We start from the raw sequence: 13,787 nt of genomic DNA, 5'->3' as shown, positions 1-13,787 counted from the left end.
CTGGAGGTCACACACACACACCAAGTAATTTATTCAAAAGGGCCTAATGAGCAAGTAGGCTACGTTTACATGTGTACTTCCCACTTGCACATCAAATCAACAAGTAAATTAACAAATGTTAAAATAAATACATGTTTTGTTGAACATTTCACTCACGTTATGTGCTCATGTGCTTGACCAATGCATGGGCATTTAATTTATCTGCACACAACAAAAAAGTCACAATGAAATTGAGGAAGTCAGTCAAGGCACTCACCTCAATTTGGGCAGTATATCAAGTAACTGTAATCCTGGAAAAAAGAAACAGTGCACTTAATAAGGCAGTGATAAAGACAACGATCCACTTTCAAATTGATCAGTTTCGTACTTTGTACTATTAAAAAGTTGGAACACCACGGAGTGTAAACATGAATTTGTGTGATGGGAATCAGCATGTGATTTTGATCACAGGTGAGTGATTTAGGATATAATGAATCAATCTGCAGTGGAGTGGGGATGTGGAACGACTTCTAACAAAAGACACAAAAGACACAAAAGGATGTGAATGGCAACCTGACAGACTTCAGATGAGCTTCTGTTGTTGGCTTCTGATTGCAGCTAATTTGCCATCATAAAAAGGTAGGCCTACATCGAAGCCAGTTCCTGGACAATACTGTAACCTGTCAAGAACCATAATATTGTACATACAATGTTGATAGGACTACTATGCCCATATTTCTTCAACAAATTCAGCACACATCTCTATAGACCTAATCTTGATTTCCCAGATAAAACACTGATTTTCCCAAAACAAAAAATGATTCCGGTACCACCATCTATGTCAAATACAAATGAATAGGCCTACTTTCAAACCTAAATATTTGAGGTTTGCCCAATATTCAAGTGTTTAGGGACGAGATAGCCCAGTGAGCACCATTTCGACACCGAAGTCTGTGCAGTTGAAAAGATCTTGAAATTTGGTCTGTCCGTCCTGGCCAGACAGATCGTTTTTTTGGTCTGTGGATGTTAAAAATCAGGGCCAGGGTGGGGACGGACATAGACGTCAATAACTTATTCAGATTTGGTCCGGTTTGGACCGGAATTGATTTCAACCTCCATAGATGCAAGGCCCGAACCGACCTCGATTTGGCTCGAACATAGACGTCTATGATTGGGTCAGATTTGGTCTGGTCCCGTCCAGACCAAATCTGAACCAATCATAGACGTCTATGATTCACAAGTACAGTACAGTACAGTAAAGTAGAATATTTATTCAGTACAGTAGAATACAGTAATGTACAGTAGAGTATGGTCCAGTACAATACAGTAGAGTACAGAATACTAGAGCACATTAGAGTAAAGTACAGCATTCTGGGTTCTACTGTACTGAACTCTAATGTACTGCAATATGCTCTACTATACTGAACTAAACTCTGCTGTGCTCTACTGTATTGTGCTGCACTGTACTGTGCTGTCTCAACCTGTAAGACATAGAGGTTTGGTCCAGACTGACCAAATGTGGTCTTCTTCGGGGCGGGGTTCATTAGAATAATACCCAGCATGATTTGAAAGTGTTCCTTTTCACATTTACATATTGGGCCATTAGCAGACACTCTTATCCAGAGCAACTTACAGTCAGTGCATTAAACTAAGGTAAATAAACAACCCCTATTCACAGTCATAGCAAGAAAAACGTGTCTGTAACCGTTATTGAGAATATTATTGTAGTTGAAGTGTTCTGTTGTTGTTGTTTTTTAAATTGTGTCTGAAATCTCTGAACATGATCACTGCCAGTTCTAAAGCTTTTGAAACAGCTAAAATAGAAAAAGCTAACGTGATAGATGGGAGGAGAAATAAACATTCCATTCTGCACTCTTTGGTTTGCTCCAGTTTCCTATTTTAATTGTAGTTCAAAATGTTGAATGTGATAGAATGCTTTCTTCATTGATATGTAGATACACAGTACCAGTCAAAAGTTTGGACACACCTACTCATTCAAGGTTAAATATATATATATATTTTTACATTGTAGAATAATAGTGAAGACATCAAAACTATGAAATAACACATGGAATAATGTAGTAACCAACAACGTGTTAAACAGATCAAAATATATTTTATATTTGAGGTTCTTTAAAGTAGCCACCCTTTGCCTTGATGACAGCTTTGCACACTCTTGAAATTTTCTCAACCAGATTCACCTGGAATTCTTGTCCAACAGTTTTGAAGAAGTTCCCACATATGCTGAGCACTTGTTGGCTGCTTTTCCTTCACGCTGTGGTCCAACTTATCCCAAACCATCTCAATTGGATTGAGGTTGGGTGATTGTGGAGGCCAAGTCATCTGATGCAGCACTCCATCACTCTCCTTCTTGGTCAAATAGCCCATACACAGCCTGTGTTGGGTCATTGTCCTGTTGATAAACAAATGATAGTCCCACTAAGCGCAAACCAGATCGGATGGCGTATCGCTGTAGAATGCTGTGGTAGACATGCTTGTTAAGTGTGCCTTGAATTCTAAATAAATCACTGACAGGGTCACCAGCAAAGCACCCCCACACCATCACACCTCCTCCTCCATGCTTCACCGTGGGAACCATACATGCAGAGATCATACTTTTGCCTACTCTGCGTCTCAGAAAGACATGACGCTTCAAACCAAAAATCTAAAATTTGGACTCATCAGACCAAAGGACAGATTTCCAGCTGTCTAATGTCCACTGCTCGTGTCTCTTGGCCCAACCAAGTCTCTTCCTCTTATCGGTGTCCTTTACTAGTGGTTTCTTTGCAGCAATTTGACCATGGTACTTTTTTAATGCTTTAAGGTACCATGATTCAAATTACAGTCCTATCTGGTGCAGAGACAGGAAACAATATCCTCTAAACAGTTGATGTTAAGATGTGTCTGTTACTAACTGAACTCCTTGAAGCATTTATTTGTTTAGATGTGTCTGCAACTCCTTGAAGCATTTATTTAGGCTGCAATTTCTGAGGCTGGTAACTCTAATGAACTTATCCTCTGCAGCAGAGGTAACTCTGGGTCTTACTTACCTGTGGAGGTCCTCATGAGAGCCAGTTTCATCATAGAACTTGATGGTTTTTGCGAATGCACTTGAATACACTTTCAAAGTTCTTGACATTTTCAGGCTTGACTGACCTTCATGTCCTCTTAAGGATCGGACCCTTTTTTTCAATTTTCGCTGAAAATGACATACCCAAATCTAACTGCCTGTAGCTCAGGACCTGCATCAAGGATATGCATATTCTTGATACCATTTGAAAGGAAAAACTTTGAAGTTTGTGGAAATGGGAAATTAATGTAGGAGAATTTAAGACATTAGATCTGGTAAAATATTATACAAAGACAAAAAAAACGTGTTATTTTAAAAGCAAGAGAAAGGCCATAATGTATTATTACAGGTTAGGCACAATTTTGATTTTGGCCACCTGATGGCAGCAGTGTATGTGCAAAGTTTTAGACTGATTCAATGAACCATTGCATTTCTGTTCAAAATGTTGTATCAAGACTGCCCAAATGTGCCTAATTGGTTTATTAATACATTTTCAAGTTCATAACTGTGCACTCTCCTCAAACAATAGCACGACATTATTTCACCTTAATAGCTACTGTAAATTTGACAGTGCTGTTAGATTAACAAGAATTTAAGCTTTCTGCCCATATCAGATGTGTCAATGTCCTGGGAAATGTTCTTGTTACTTACAACCTCATGCTAATCACATTAGCCTACATTAGCTCAACCGTCCTGAGGGGGGGACACCGATCCCATAGAGGTTAAAGTAATGATGGACTGTTGTTTCTCTTTGCTTATTTGAACTGTTCTTGCCATAATATGGTCTTTCACTACCTCATGAAGCTGGTTGAGAGAATGCCAAAAGTGTGCAAAGCTGTCATCAAGGCAAAGGGTAGCTACTTTGAAAAATCTCAAATATAAAATAAACAATATTTGTTTAACACTTTTATGGTTACTACATGATTCCATATGTGTTATTTCATAGTTTTGATGTCTTCACTATTATTCTACAATGTAGAAAATACTAAAAATACAGAAAACCCTTGAATGAGTAGGTGTGTCCAAACTTTTGACTGGTACTGTATGTGAATTTATGTACGGTTGAAATTTGGCCATAGAAACAATGACCGGAAAAATAAGTATTCTCAACGTCCGTAAAATAAGTATTTTTAACATATGTTAATGACGTCTTTTCAAAGTCTGTAAAATATGTATTTTCAACGTCCGGAAAATACATATTTTCAACTTTCAATCAGAACCGTAAATTCACCTAATTTTCACCTTCATTTCTCCCAACGCTCACTGGGAGGGGACAGATTGCAAGCAGGCATATAGCTAAAATGACACAGTGACATACATTAGTAATGGAAATGTTGCCAAATGGCCTATTTTCATTCCCATTTGTCTGGTGTTTCTCAATAGGGAAACAACCTTTTTGTTATTAACAATGTGCCACTGTGTGACCTTGCAGATGAACTGAGTGGCTGAGTAGTGAAGATAAACAATGCGCTGTACCAATGAACTCCTTGCGCATCTTATCTCTCTGTTGCAGGTCATCTGTCCCAAAGATGATGGCGTTGATGACACTGAGGAGGGTGACCATGTAGGGCACGTTGTCTGTGGCCTGCAGCTCGTTCATGATCACACTGAAGCGATACTGCTGGGTCTTCACACCCTGGGAGCCAAAGTAACACATGAGTCATTCTGTATGTCATTCACTCCTGCTGTGTGAGGACAGCTTCTATCCCCATAATGCTCTAATATTGATCAGTGAGTAACGTTTATCAAAGTATTGACAACTACGGACATTGCTAGAAAACCCAAAGCGGTCACTTCAGCATTTCAACACTCGAGGGCATTACTAGGTGCATATGGTTGTTTCAGTAATGTCTGGGTTGATTAAAAATGACTTTAATTTGCCTATTTAATGAGATTCCTTTGAGCTGAAATAGCATGTTACAAAAAACCTGTCATATCTGATTTCAGTACATTTTCATCAAAAGCACACAGATTGTTATTTATAATTTTCCTAGAAGCATTGTTAATTTTCTCTCGTGATCCTTCCTAAATCAGAACTTGGCCACTTATTCTGTAGGTGCCTGGTATATAGCCTCTGTCAATCAGTGACAGCTTATCTGGTTGTATGACACTTGCCTTGTAGTGGTCCAAGGCATCCATGGCCAGACGGTACCCATCAGAGGAGAACATGCTCAGGGCAGAAAGCAGCTCAAACACCTGCTTCTTCACCATGGTGTTGGACGTGTCCAAGGCTGTGATAAGACAAAGTCACAGACATCAGTCAGTGTACACATGGTCATTGTCCTCATATTCCCTCCTACCTTTCTCCTTCTCCCTTGTCTGGTGTCCTCTAGGATGTTATGGCTCATCTTAAGACAATGTAAAGTGAACTTACCTTTACAAAAAAGTGTTTTGTTTGTGATAAGTTTGTCAGTGTGTGGGAAGATGTTGCAATGCACTGTAACCTCCACACAATGTCCCCCTCCATACACTGTGTCTGAAACAATGGCCTATATCTGACCTGAATTCTGTTGCCATGGTACTTCTTTGAAATTCCTAAATCTACTTAGGTATTTTGTGGGGTTGATTTTATATTGGATTACAATTATGTACAACTGAATACTAATTATTAAGTATTATTCTCACACACACACACACACACACACACACACACACACACACACACACACACACACACACACACACACACACACACACACACACACACACACACACACACACACACACACACACACACACACACACCATTTTATTAGGTACACCACATGTTCACGAAAATGTTTCGCTCCAGAGAGTGGGTCACGTGGCAGTGGCTTGCTATATAAAGCAGGCAGACAGGCATTGCAACATTTAGTTACAGATTGAACGTTAGAATTGGCAAAACGAGTGACGTAAGCAACCTTGAGCGTGGTATGATTGCCAATGCCAGGCTCCCCATTTCCAGTATCTTAGAAATGGCCAGATCCTGGGCTTTTCACGCACGACAGTGTCTATGGTTTACAGAGAATGGTGTGACCACCAAAAAACATCCAGTCAGCATCAGTCCTGTAGGCAAAAACAACTCGTTGATGATAGGTCGAAGGAGAATGGCAAGAATCGTGCAAGCTAACAGGTGGACCACAAACAGGCAAATAACGACGCAGTACAACAGTGGTGTGCAGAACGGCCTCTCGGAAAACACTATTATTTTGTCCTTGTTATAGATGGGCTATTACAGCAGACGACCACACCAGGTTCTACTCCTATTAGCTAAAAACAAGAAGAAGCGGCTCTTGTGGGCTCGCGATCCCAAACACTGGACAACTGAGGAGTGGAAAAGCATCGCTTGGTCCGACGAATCCCAGTTCCTGTTGTGTCATGCTGATGGCAGAGTTAGGATTTGGCGTAAGCAGCATGAGCCTATGGCCCCATCCTGTCTGGTGGCGGTGGTGTAATGGTGTGGGGAATGCTTTCCTTGCACATGTTAGGTCCCTTGATACCAATTAAGCAATGTTTCCATGCCTCAAAGTACCTAATAAACTGGCCACTGAGTGTCTATATATACTGTGTATGTATATAAAAGGCTAATTCGTGGAACCTCTCGTGGAAGGTGTGTGTGATGCCATAGCTTTAAACACTGTATATCTCCTCAGTCCTAGGTGCTGTCGAACCTTGGGAGAGTTTGCGGATGTAGCCCTCATTCTCCACGATAAAGTTGATCCCAGACGAGGAGTTCATGATGGCCCGGACACAGCTGACACAGGTGAGCTGCAGGAGGGCATCTGCGATGCGGGAGCAGCCCCTCCCAGACAGACTGTCCAGGGCCTCCAGCAGCAAGTCCAGCCCACTCAGCTCCAGGAACTGGACCATCCAGGACTCCTCGCTGCCCTCCAGACGACGCTTCAGCCCAGAGTAGTTGACCACACTGGGCACCTGGAGCATGAGGATGCACAGCTCTGGGTCTGCACTCTCCAGGTTGGCCTCCAGCTGGGTGTCTGAGTCCTGGGAGGAGCCCAGATGGCTCCTCACTGTCGCCCACTTCCTCTTCCCGTCCGACTTCACTGACATGGCGATGGAAAGGGTCTGTGGAGGGAAGTTAAGGTAGTTTAATTAATGAATTGACACAGTGATGGGCAGAGGGTTTGTGGAGGGAAGGGAACGAGGTTCAATTCAGTGTCGTGGTGAGACTTTTGGTTTGCTGGACTGCAGTTTTGTTTGATAGAGTCTAATGTAAACATACATCTGTTTTCTATAAAGTGCTGAAAGTGGTGGAGAGTTCATTATATTTTGATGGTCAAAATGTTATTGGGATGTTTTTTTTGCAAACAAACCATATACTATTTGACCTGCAGATAGGCCTTTGCATAAATATATCCTGGCTAAAGGATTCATGCATTTATCACAACATAGCACATTCATAGGAAATGACAGCTCTGCACATTGGGGGACAAGTGAAAGATATGTCAGCAGTCCTGTCATTACTAGTCCTGCCAAACATTCAAACATAATCCTGTAGTAAAAGGGCAGGGACTCGCTGTCAGCTAATCAACAGCAAACACAAAGACAGGCACATGACACTCAGTGTATCTTTATGGGAGATATATTATATTCTGTGTATATACTTTATTTTCAATTACATCCAACTGTGAACAAGATTTTGAGTAGAGTTGCAAAGGGAGGGTATATTACCGGAGACTTGAGAAGTTTACCAGTAAACCACCAGCATTTTTGGTATCTTTTTGGTATCTTTGTATGTAATCTATCACAAGACATCTGGCGGCCCTATTGGGATTATTACAGGTGTCTGTAATTATCTCTGGCCCTTTGTTGGGACTCATCATGTGTAAAATATATTAAACTAAAATAAAAAATGGAATGACAAAGCTGTAAAACATGATCCCAAATATAAACCCTCACCTTAGTGAATACCATTGGTGTTTAATGTGAAGGTTTCAGAATTTTACTATGTCAATATGTATTTGTTGTAAATGTTTTGGCATCAAACTGGTGGAAGCTGAGAAAAAAAGTAAATAGTTGGAAGAGTTGCAGAGTTCATTGAAAATTATACCATTGTTGATTAGAAGCTTTGATCATTAATTCGGCTATTTTCTCTTGAACCATATGGTCTATCTAGAAACTCGTGGACAATATGGACACAGATATAAAAAATGAATACCATATTAAAAGGGTTTCAAGTATAAATGACCAAAGTTACGATAGATTTAGCTTTAGCAAATTACCAGTAGCTTTGCAAACCTAGTTTTGAGTAATATGCTGCAAAACAAAAGTATCATTGTGAAGCGAAAAATATCACCCAGGATATCCCTTAGCTCATCTGGTCTTTTAGCAAAACCGGCTGAATTGGTGCAAATGCACACATTGATCACACAAGTGACCTTTTCTGGCATAACCTTAGCTCAGAATACGGCTCTTGGACTTCAGGAAACAGCAGAGGGAACACCCCCCTATCCACATCGATGGAACAGTAGTGGAGAGGGTAGTAAGTTTTAAGTTCCTCGGCATACACATCACAGACAAAATGAATTGGTCCACTCACACAGACAGCATCGTGAAGAAGGCGCAGCAGCGTCTCTTCAACCTCAGGAGGCTGAAGAAATTCGGCTTGTCACCAAAAGCACTCACAAACTTCTACAAATGCACAATCGAGAGCATCCTGGCGGGCTGCATCACCGCCTGGTACGGCAACTGCTCAGCCCACAACCGTAAGGCTCTCCAGAGGGTAGTGAGGTCTGTACAACGCATCACCGGGGGCAAACTACCTGCCCTCCAGGACACCTACACCACCCGATGTTACAGGAAGGCCATAAAGATCATCAAGGACATCAACCACCCGAGCCACTGACTGTTCACCCCGCTATCATCCAGAAGGCGAGGTCAGTACAAGTGCATCAAAGCTGGGACCGAGAGACTGAAAAACAGCTTCTATCTCAAGGCCATCAGACTGTTAAACAGCCACCACTAACATTGAGTGGCTGCTGCCAACACACTGACACTGACTCAACTCCAGCCACTTTAATAATGGGAATTGATCGGAAATGATGTAAATATATCACTAGCCACTTTAAACAATGCTACCTTATATAATGTTACATACCCTACATTATTCATCTCATATGCATACGTATATACTGTACTCTATATCATCGACTGCATCCTTATGTAATACATGTATCACTAGCCACTTTAACTATGCCACTTTGTTTACATACTCATCTCATATGTATATACTGTACTCGATACCATCCTGCCTATGCTGCCTATGCTGCTCTGTACCATCACTCATTCATATATCTTTATGTACATATTCTTTATCCCCTTACACTGTGTATAAGACAGTAGTTTTGGAATTGTTAGTTAGATTACTTGTTGGTTATTACTGCATTGTCGGAACTAGAAGCACAAGCATTTCGCTACACTCGCATTAACATCTGCTAACCATGTATGTGACAAATAAAATTGGATTTGATTTGATTTGAATACGGCTCTTTTGTATCAACCTGTCCCACCCTCACCTACGCACAACATCCCCTGCAAGCTCCCACACTCACTCATAAATAACAGGGTAGGGAATGAGCCTAAGAAAGGTGGAAAAATATATAAATAATTCATCTATAATCGCAGACATCTGATCTAATGAATAACTGTAGGGGTATAATTCTCCTCCCAAAATGAGTTACTTATTTCAATAACATTAGTTATTTCACACTTGGCAAGACTAACCTATACAGATGGCATTGGAAAGGCAAATACATATCAACAGCTCAAACTGCAGCTCTGCACACACTGCAGTAATATGGATGGTTCCAAGCCCCCGTCTGCCTCTCTCTATATCTACACAACACATGGCTTAGCTCAGGAATCCGGGCTATTTCAGTGATGTTTCTGTGTGGTGTTTTATGTAAAAGTCTCTCATGAAACTCACTGAGCAGAATGTCAAGTGAGTCAAAACTGGGTACTGATGACAAGACTCCACCACAGTGGGAATTTACATGGAACTAAAGTCAACTCTAAAATGTAACAAACTGTAAACTCCTACAACTTTCCATTCAGTTCTCAAGTTCCCGATAATTCAACAGGCCGAAAAAGGAGCTGCTCGTTTCCAGACACATTTGGCAAATAATTTGTCGGCTTCAACTTTGGCGGGGCTGATTCTCTCGGACTTGGACTGCCAGTGCGACAGTGTTACCGAGCAAGCCAGGAAGACAATTTCCTTTCACAATAGGCTTTCTCATCCCCCATAAAAGAGCTCTGTTCAATAGCTACAGAATGGGAGGAATATCTCCTGCTTCACTGGTTGCTTTCTGACGACTAATGGGTTTTATACTCAACAAGCATCTGAACACATTCTAACAAGGATTTACAATCTATTCATCTGCACAGAGTGATGTACTGTAGGGTCACTGGGGAATAGAACATTTTAGTCCAGGTGAATTCCACCACATTAGTCATGGACACAGTCATGGACACAGGGGAAGTACATTTGAAATGCATTAACATTAACATTATGTCACGCCTTGGTCGAAGTATTTTGTGTTTATCTTTATGTATTGGGTCAGACCAGGGTGTGGCATGGGGTTTTTGCATTGTGGTGTGTTTTGTCTTGGGGTTTTGGTGTGTATGTATTGGGATTGTAGCTAGTGGGGTGATCTAGCAAAGTCTATGGCTGTCTGGAGTGGTTCTCAATCAGAGTCAGGTGTTTATCGTTGTCTCTGATTGGGAACCATATTTAGGCAGCCATATTCTTTGGTTGTTTTGTGGGTGATTGTCGTTAGTGTCCTTGTAACTGTCTAGTGTTAGTTTGACAAGTATAGGCTGTTTTGGTTTTCGTTACGTTTATTGTTTTGTAGTGTTTGTGTTATTTCGTGTTTACGTTTGTTTGATTAAACATGGATCGCAATCTACACGCTGCGTTTTGGTCCGACTCTCCTTCACCACACCTAGAAAACCGTTACACATTAGGTAGCAGGACAGTCAGCAGGACTTTCCAACATGGGTCAGGTGCTTTTCAGTAGGAACTAACAAGGGAACAACTTTCCTGAGACAGGAAACACAAGACAAACATGGTGCCACAACAATGTTCATTTTTAAAATGTAATTTCTCACACAATTCTGACCTGACCTCAGTTATATAGAGAGAGAGAGCATCTGTTAATAAACAAACTGCTGGTTCTCAATGCAGGACCAACCGTGGATCATCTGAATAAAAAGGATGACAATTACATTCTTTATTAGCTTGTTGCTTCTGCACATTTTTCTACTTTAACCAATATTAACATTAGCTCAGTGACAGCTCCCACATACCACAACTCACAGTGGCTTACTTACTGCATGTCAGGAATACACTCCTCCTGTTCTCAAGGGAAGCTGCCTACATTCAAACAAACCAACCCACCAACCCACTGTTCTACTGTAAAAATAGAGTGCTATTATATAAGAAAAATGATCCGCATTTATTTCCTTGTAAGAACTCAGCCAACATATACAGTGTAGATATGTCTGCATTTGCCATGGAAAGAGTCTCACAATCTATTAGTTTATTCGTACCACCTTGAGAGCAGGGGGATTTTGTGTAAGCCAAACAGAAGAGAGTAAATAAACAGTAACATGTACCGGGGCTGGGATAAGAATTGAACCAGATGAAAGCCAGTGTTTATGGAATCTATCTGATTTGTTGTCCTTTAACTGGAATGCCAGGCTTGAGAGAGAGAGACCCATGATGCCTCAGAACTGTCTCTGAACAAACATTGTTGCCTGCAGTATAGCTGACTGTGGTGTTTTTATAATGCAGACTTAAGCCATAAGAAAAGCTTGTTTAAAAACAGAGCTCCCTGGAACTCTTGTAAAAATCTTGAATTGTCATTGATAACATCTCACATTCATTTCTAAACATTCAATTAAGCATCTGTAACATATTTGTAACATATTTGTAACATATTTGCCCAAAACAGCCAATGTGTTGGCCATGTCCCTCTCTTCACATCTGGTATTCATTTTCTAGAACTAGTAGCCTGTTATGAATTCCTCGCTTCACTTGCTATCTTCATTGATGTTTCTTCTTTGAAGTGGTTGAATTTAAATCCTGTTGATGTTATTGACTGACAATGTTTTAAAACCTATAAGTTCAGACCTGTGAGTTCACCAGAGCAGATGTCTGACAGAACTATTAGGAATAATTTCTCATGGTCTTGATTCTGTTTTTTATAGTCTCAGATATTTGGCCATGGACTTTAAGACATTATGACCATGTTGTTATGGCAATGCATTTTGAGGGCTGCAGTATAGCCCAGTGAATACTGTTGCACTCCACAGCTATGAGGGTATGCTGTGAGTCACAAAGCCCTGAGTGGGTTGCTTTTTCTTAGTGGCAATTATACAGAGTGATATTTCAGAGCCCTCTCATCCTGGTTCTAATGATGACTTTGAGCGTGACTTGCCTTGAACAATAAATCCATGCGATGCTCCTGCACTCCTTGTTGCATGAACGGGCCCACAGAGACTGATGTATGAAGAAAATGTCTGCACTCACTACTAATTTACTAAAATGTTTAAAAATATGTATATAATAAGCAGAGCCTAATGTAAACAGGGCTGAGGTCTCCAACAGAATTTGGGCAGTGTATCCCAACCTTGTTACTGTTAAACAGTTCAATGCAACACACATTTTTTTTACTTTATTTAACTAGGCAAGTCAGTTAAGAATAAATTCTTATTTTCAATGACAGCCTAGTGGGTTAACTGCCTGTTCAGGGGCAGAATGACAGATTTGAACCTTGTCAGCTCAGGGATTTGAACTTGCAACCTTCTGGGTACTAGTCCAACACTCTAACCACTAGGCTACCCTGCCGCCCCAAAATGATCTTATTAGCTGGATGTGAATATGTAACAAATGTATTAAATTTGTAATAATTTTCATTTATATTCTATTGGCCCACATCTGTCTGTGTTTCTGTTAACAGGGACCAGCTGACTCCACTGATGTAACCTGTCCTGCATCACACACAAGCAGTCCTCCATTCTATGGGAAATACTAAGAGAATGTTTGACCATTTCCAAAAAGATGAATATGCATTATGTCAGGATATTCACTCGTGTTGTAACAATATGTTATGATAAATAGGAGATAATGGGGGATGTGATGCCAATAACCATCTGTTGTATACATGTTCAATAGGCTTTACAGGTAGTTCATGTTTTGTCAGTAGCCTTAGATTATTCTTTGGAACAGATGTGAAAATATGTTTCTGGTTGATAATCATGTGAAGTAGCCTGCCCTAGTCCGGAGGATTCCAATGTTTTAGGACCGTCTTTATTTTGCGCTCCTGTCCGCGGCTTATAAAGGCGAACTCCGCTAACTCGTTTAGATTGCCTAATGGAATGATTGTCTTCAGAACACTAATTTCCCTTTCAAGACATCTAAACAGGTCGTTGTCTGAAGTTCTCATAAATAGCCTACCGATGCGCTAAAATACATTTAAATTTAAACCGTTTCCAGTTGCGCTGCTTTACCTGAGATTATGCCAGAAATAACCACTTGAAGAATCGCGTCCTCCGATTGTGGCCAGATAACGAACGTCCCTTTCCAGCCTCCACGCGCCTTTTTCTTTCGTACTTTACCAGGATGCCTCTCTGCAATGTATGTAGTGGAAAATGGATGGGGATGGTTAGGAAGATTTCAGTTTAGACCTGGATCTCCTTGCAGTTTACACATGAGTGTGACGATGTTGCAGGCACAGCTGGA

At 40.8% G+C, this 13,787-nt stretch overlaps 1 protein-coding gene across 1 annotated transcript; it reads right to left on the bottom strand.

The window, feature by feature from the left end:
* Positions 1 to 252: 252 nt before the first annotated feature.
* LOC127905940 (inverted formin-2-like) lies at positions 253 to 13,787 on the bottom strand. Its single transcript, XM_035752390.1, has 5 exons — positions 13,556 to 13,787; positions 6,700 to 7,111; positions 5,165 to 5,280; positions 4,526 to 4,685; positions 253 to 290 (listed from the first exon to the last, which is right to left on the bottom strand). The coding sequence occupies exons 2-5, from the start codon at positions 7,094 to 7,096 to the stop codon at positions 253 to 255; spliced, it is 711 nt and encodes a 236-aa protein (XP_035608283.1). The 5' UTR covers positions 7,097 to 7,111; positions 13,556 to 13,787.

The sequence above is a fragment of the Oncorhynchus keta genome, chromosome 35 (assembly GCF_023373465.1).
Source record: "Oncorhynchus keta strain PuntledgeMale-10-30-2019 chromosome 35, Oket_V2, whole genome shotgun sequence".
NCBI lineage: Eukaryota > Metazoa > Chordata > Actinopteri > Salmoniformes > Salmonidae > Oncorhynchus > Oncorhynchus keta.
The sequence above is the reverse complement of the archived record's forward strand: the minus strand, read 5'-3'. Positions and strand labels throughout refer to the sequence as shown.